Source organism: Echeneis naucrates, chromosome 13 (assembly GCF_900963305.1).
Source record: "Echeneis naucrates chromosome 13, fEcheNa1.1, whole genome shotgun sequence".
NCBI classification, from domain to species: Eukaryota; Metazoa; Chordata; class Actinopteri; order Carangiformes; family Echeneidae; genus Echeneis; species Echeneis naucrates.
Genome location: NC_042523.1, coordinates 5,892,502 through 5,898,501, shown reverse-complemented (window position 1 = coordinate 5,898,501; position 6,000 = coordinate 5,892,502). Strand labels below are relative to the sequence as shown.

General features: G+C 44.4%; 1 protein-coding gene across 1 annotated transcript in view; it reads left to right on the top strand.

Moving 5' to 3' along the window:
- The first annotated feature begins 386 nt into the window (after nucleotides 1–386).
- The window catches only part of nectin1b (nectin cell adhesion molecule 1b), a 76,928-nt gene continuing 71,314 nt past the window's right edge, over nucleotides 387–6,000 (top strand). The window contains exon 1 of the mRNA XM_029516868.1: nucleotides 387–1,507. Coding sequence (XP_029372728.1) covers nucleotides 1,456–1,507 — 52 coding nt within the window. The 5' untranslated portion in view covers nucleotides 387–1,455. The remainder of the gene's footprint in view (nucleotides 1,508–6,000) is intronic.

Below are 6,000 nucleotides of genomic sequence, written 5' to 3'. Positions count from 1 at the left end.
GTGTGCGTGTGTCTGCTCTGCGGGTTTCAGTGAGGGGGAGTTTAAACGCATGGGCGCCGTTTCCCGATTCATGAATTTTATTTGTGTCGTTTTACATCCCCACCCCTCAGATCGACGGATCTCTCTCCATCCTCCTCCAGTTGTTTCAGTTTCAGAAAGCATCGACGTGCCAGAAAACTTTGAGTCACTCCGTCCCAACCCCCAGGAGGAAGAGGCCGGGCCCGTTGTATGCCGTAGTCCTAATTCATCCCTCCTTCCTTCCTTCCTTCCTTCTTTCCCAGCCGATCCAGGCTCCTCCTACTTTCGCACTACGTCATCCTATCCCGATCTCTCCCGGTGCGTCGGCTCTGGTCCGCCGCTCACTGTGGCGGCAGATCAGCGGGGCGGTGTGCGCAGCGGACTGAGCACACACTCGATTTCATCCACACACACACACACACACACACACACACACACACAGACACACACACGCACACACACAATAAATAAGACAAAAAAAAAAAAAAAAGGAAAAATAGATCCAGAGGAAGTGGGGCGGGGAAGGTGAGGACACATCCCACCATTTCTAGTAGTTCCAACAACTTCACCGAGCCGGTCCTCCCGACCTGTCCGGCCGACCGCGGCTCGCAGACGGAGGAGGACTAAAGCTTGGACGGGGGGTGGGGAGGCGGACGGCGGTATATCTCCGAGGCTGTGGTGTCAGCCGACATTTCCCCGGAGGAAGTCTCTCATAAGTGTTGGAAACTTCCCCGGCGCTGCATCGATCGAAGACCTCCCGCCCACTTTACCTCTGATCCACAATAGGCTACTGGAGGAGGGAGAGGGAGAGAGAGAGAGAGAGAGAGAGAGAGAGAGAGAGAGAGGGAGGGAGGGAGGGAGAGAGAGAGAGCGGCAAAGACAGACAGACAGCCAGAGAGTCCTGCAGCCGCTGCGGTGAATGGAGCAACAAAGGCTGGATGGCTAAACTAGAAGAGCCTCTTTGACAAGAAATCCAACTCTGCTTTTCTCTCCTCTGGAAGACTCCATCCACCTCCAAACCGGCCACATCTGCAGCCGCTTGGATCTGCTTTTGGGTGAACCGGCCAGGTTCTACTTTGGACGAAAAAAAAAAAAAAAACAGCAAACAGCAAAATCCAAAACAAACTGAAAAATCAACTCTCGACCAGCCAGGGAGTCACTGCAGACGTGAAATTGATGCTTTGGCACGGAGGGGGCGCATTGCCGAGCCTCTAGTTTTTCTTTTGGAGAAAGTGCACCGCTGCTCTTTGAGAGACAGAGGTAGACTAGTTGTGTGTCTGTGTTTGTGTGTGTGTGTGTGTGTGTGTGTGTGTGTGTGGAGGTGGGGGGCCCGAAGTGGGATTTTCAGAAGTTGCATGCTTGGTATTGGTCGTCTCGAGTGAGCCCCATCCATCCACTCTCGGGCTTTTCGCTGAAGATCCGGATAGTTGAGGTGCCATGGCGATGTGTGTGGGGATATGGATACTCCTGTTGGCGCTGCACATCCAAGGTAAGCCGCACAAATAGATCCGAGGGGGATCACCAACGTCTCTGCCTTATTTTATCACCCCCCCCCCCTTTGCCCCGCGGTGTGTTTGTGTGTGTTTTGCGCGATGTTTTTGCAATGACACACTAGATTCATGCACGAATGGGTGGATCGATGTAATTGCCTCGCTTTGCCGTTTTGCAACGAGATGTACAAATTAATTCAAGAGAATTGGAAAGTGTTATTTTTTTTCCGTCCTGAGATCCAAACCCCAATCCGAACGGCTGCAGAATACTTCTTTTGACTCGCAAATATATATATATAATAATAATATTAATAATAATGAACTTACCCGGGCAGCAGACAGATGGCGACATGTGCGAACTGTGGCCAGCAGTCTCCCAACTTCTCCAATATCTCATTGTAATGGCAACCTCGGGCCACAGCATGCTCCTGAATGATGATTGAAACCTGTGGCCTCAGTTCCATGCAGCTGGATCATAAAGAAATGACAATATTAAAAGAGCTCTTGAATAGGAACCGTGGGCCCTTGCTGTTTTCATGTTCAATCACATTTCCTGAGGAAGGATGATACAGACAGAGATAGAGACAGTTGTATTCCAATGATTAGTCCCGTCTCACCCTCTGAGAAACTGCCATGAAAACACCAAAGAGCATAATTTAACTCAGTGTGTGGATTTGTGTAGCCTTTGGGTGGAGAATGAAGTGTTGAGGCGGACACCAGTGATTGATAAATGGAGTGATAATTTGACATTTATCCCCCTTACCTCAAAGCTTCTCAAAGAGGACCCAAGTATTGAAATACAATAATAAGTCTATGTGAATGTTACTGGAAAGGATATAATCATCCTGGTCATGTTGACAGCAGAATGAGCCAAGAACAAAAACAGCAAGTACATACATGCTTGTGTGTTTGTAAGCCATTAGGCAGAGGGGCCTTTAAGGCGTAGCTCCAGGTATATTGGTTTGTTTACATCTTGGACCGGTAAATGCTGACTGACGCCCCTAATTTAAGTTTAAGAATGAAAACAGGTCAAGTGTGGTCAAGAAAATGTCAGATCATGTTTTGAAGGGCACTGATGATCTTGTTTTCCCTGCAGAAAGTACATGCTTTAGGGATCATGCTGCAGCGATGCTTAAATCCAAGTCTAATAAATCTAAAAAAAAAAACCTTTTTTCTTGTCAAATGTTCTATATCTGGGCTTTTTTTTTTTTCCACCTGCTCTGAGCTCAGGAAAAACTAAGATGTCGACCGTGTTCGCAGTGAGGCTCCTTATGGTGTCATGTGTTTAAGACTGATTCGATACTTTGATCAAAAGCCCTGTCTGATTTACATTGAGATGATCCCTTTGCTTGTGGAGAAGATCAGGATTAACTGGTTCACGTTGGAAATCTTTTGAAGCTGTTCAATCAAGGGAGTGGAAAATGTCTCAAAAATTGCTTTTAAAGGCTCCTGAAATAATTTATTTGAGTGAAGTAGGAGGTGCTTTCCAAGCCCAATTAGACAGCATACAAATACACCACTTTTCTCTTTTTTTAATTGCTGCAGTTTTTATTTAAAAACAAAATGGCTGCATAAATCACTCCTACAGACATTTTCATGAAGGGAATTGCCTGGAAATGTTTTTTTATTTCAGCTGTTGTTTGCAACCATTTCTTTTGACATGCAAAAACAAGAATTTGGTCTTTTCACCCTGGGGTTAAAGGGTGCAGCCATAAATGCCCACCATCTTTGATGGTCTAATTGATATACAACATGTTCCAGACTCTTTCCTCATTGCCCAACACAAACAAGTGGGAACGGCCCTGACAAATGCAAGTAGCAGCAAACCCTGCTGCAGTTATCCATTAGGGAAAAACCATTTGTTCCTGTCATGGCAATAACCATTTGTAGAAAACACACGAGTGCCAAGTTCATAGACAGAAAGCTGCTCGCCAAATAGATTATCAAATAAAAGGAATGACGAGGATAATGGATCAGGGAATATTAACTGCAGCCCTGTTCCCACTTTCTTACATTAGAACCCGGTCTCTCCAGTATTCCAGGCCGAGATTTAATTGCGTGTGAATTGAGTTAGTAACCAGGTGGTTGTTTATGGCTTGGCTCCATCCTCCTGGTCCTGGTGCTGCATGAGCCCGTACAGATATCACTCTCAGCGGTGGGATAAGGAGATTTTCCAGCTCTAATTCTTCATCTTAGTTGGATTAAACATTAGGGAAATGAATGCTGAATGGTGAGCGAGCATCAACTTTAAGAGTACTATTAATTCAATCTTTGAAATTGTGTAGCTTTGAATTATACTCTTTGTGATATCTTGGCACCATGCGAGCTAAAATCACTCTGCCGGAGACCCCTGTTGTTCACTGCTGTCAGTCATTTCATGCACTTTTTTTTCCATGAGCTTCTCTTGGTTCTTCAGCACTCTATCTCTAGAGTCATATCACAACACGACTGTATTATTTTTTGTGTGACTGTCCATCAAGCGTGTTTATGTGCTGTTTGATTCTCGTGTGATGTCCCCAGAAAGATGTACACCAGGAGGGACGTCTCCCTCTCAGTTTTTGATGGACAGTTTTATTGTCTCGACAATTTAGGGTTAATTGCACTGCTAAGAGTCGGATTTTTATGCACAAGCTTGTCACTGAAGCCTGATACATGACAGTTCATTTTCACTCAAGACAAACGGTCACAAATGACAGCTGCTGCAGTGTGTATTTGTTTCTCTGACTCATCTGAGTCAAATTGAAGTCGGCCTTTGTGTACGAAATGTCACACGATTCAGTCGGATAAACTGATTGGCTGCGTAGTCAGGGGGTCTGAGGACAACTGCGTGCATGCTCAGAAATTGAATGGGGGTATATATTCGATGTTGGGGAGTGAAACAGACAGGAAAATTTCTCCTCTGACAGGGTCACGGGATGAATACCGCCACTCTTTGAATAACTGTAATTAGCATTTTGGCTTTTCTCATTTGTTCTCTCTTTCGAGGAAAACTGTAATTGCCAGTGTGAGTAGTTCTGTATTTTATTTGGATGACAGCTGTGATACAGTGAAATGCAGAGAGTCGCTGTGGGATTGCTAGGCCTTGATGGTTAGAGTGTGAAAGCAAATTGCTCTGATCCTCATTCCTTTGGGGAGTCTCCCTTTGGTCCCTGCTGAGGTGATGGATGGGAGAGAGAGCTTGGAGTCCTGGGAGACTAGCTTGAGGGGAGCTGACAGGAGATTAAGCTTCGCTTTTGCCATAGGAACTAATGGAGCCACTCGGCCACTCAAAATTCATCTCGGAGCATTTAGCTCATTGTGGTTCTGCTGTCAGCTCTTTAGCAAATCCCTCTCCAAACACTGTGTGAAACGTCTTCTGTGAAGCAGTTTCTGTTGTCTGCTATGATTTTTGGAATGGATTGGATTGTCATTAATTTCAGCAGCGGCTCTCAAAGAGATTTTTTTGACAAATGACAAAATGTTTAAATTAGCCAACTTTTCTTCCATACGGTGCAACAATTGATCCAATTACCATATTCTTAGTTTTCTTTGTGATTTCCTGATGTACATTTTCATACCAAATACAGCATATTGCATGCATCCTAAATAATGAAATGTTGGTGACCAAATGGAGGGTTCTCTGCATGGAGATGACAGCATTAATACCGTTGAAAACCAAGTAAATGTTTAATGACGTTCACAACAGTTGTTTGGAGTTTTATGTGCAGGATTTTATTCATGTCAAGGAATGAACAAATGTTTCAAAGCACTGACACAAAGCCCTTACAGTACCTCAACATGTGTCTGCGGTGAGGAATTTGCTTGGATCTGATCTCCCGTCACTGAACAAAGCTATTTTCAGGCTTCTGGAAGTGTAATCAAATATCAGAAGTAATGTTTGTCCCAGACACGGGCTATCTAAGGACGCCGGATAGCTTGTTTTGTTGGAACATGCATGTTAGTATCGCACTCTGTGTTTTCATTTGTTTGTTATTTTAGTGTGTGTTGGGTGTCCCCCCTCCTGCTCTTTTGCCTCCCTCTCTCCAGACTGCCACCATGTTGGTTCAGGATGGCAAACACGTTTATCAACTGGCTGCAGCTGCAATTTTATGCCTTAAATCCTTGAAATTCTTCAGTTTCAACTCAAATCGCTGAGTCGGCAATGTAAGGAAAGGAAATCAATAAAGGGGATCATATCTCACCCTGGGTGGTTCTGATTTGGCATTAATCTGTCAAGTATTTTTCTTTCTGTTTAGTCAATCCATGTCAAAGGATTAAATGGTTAAATTCCTGCACGGCTGAGGATGGCATTGACTGACTACACTTGTTCCATATTTTTCTTGGCGAATGTCAGATAGCTGTTCCACCATCTCAGGATCAGTTTATTATGCTTCCTGAGTTGATGTAAATCTTCTCTGAAGAAAAAGTAAATAATCTTTCATGTTGGAGAGATTCAAAACATTCTGCAGTTTTCATCACCATATCTGGCGTTCCAATAGCTTGGATATCCTCT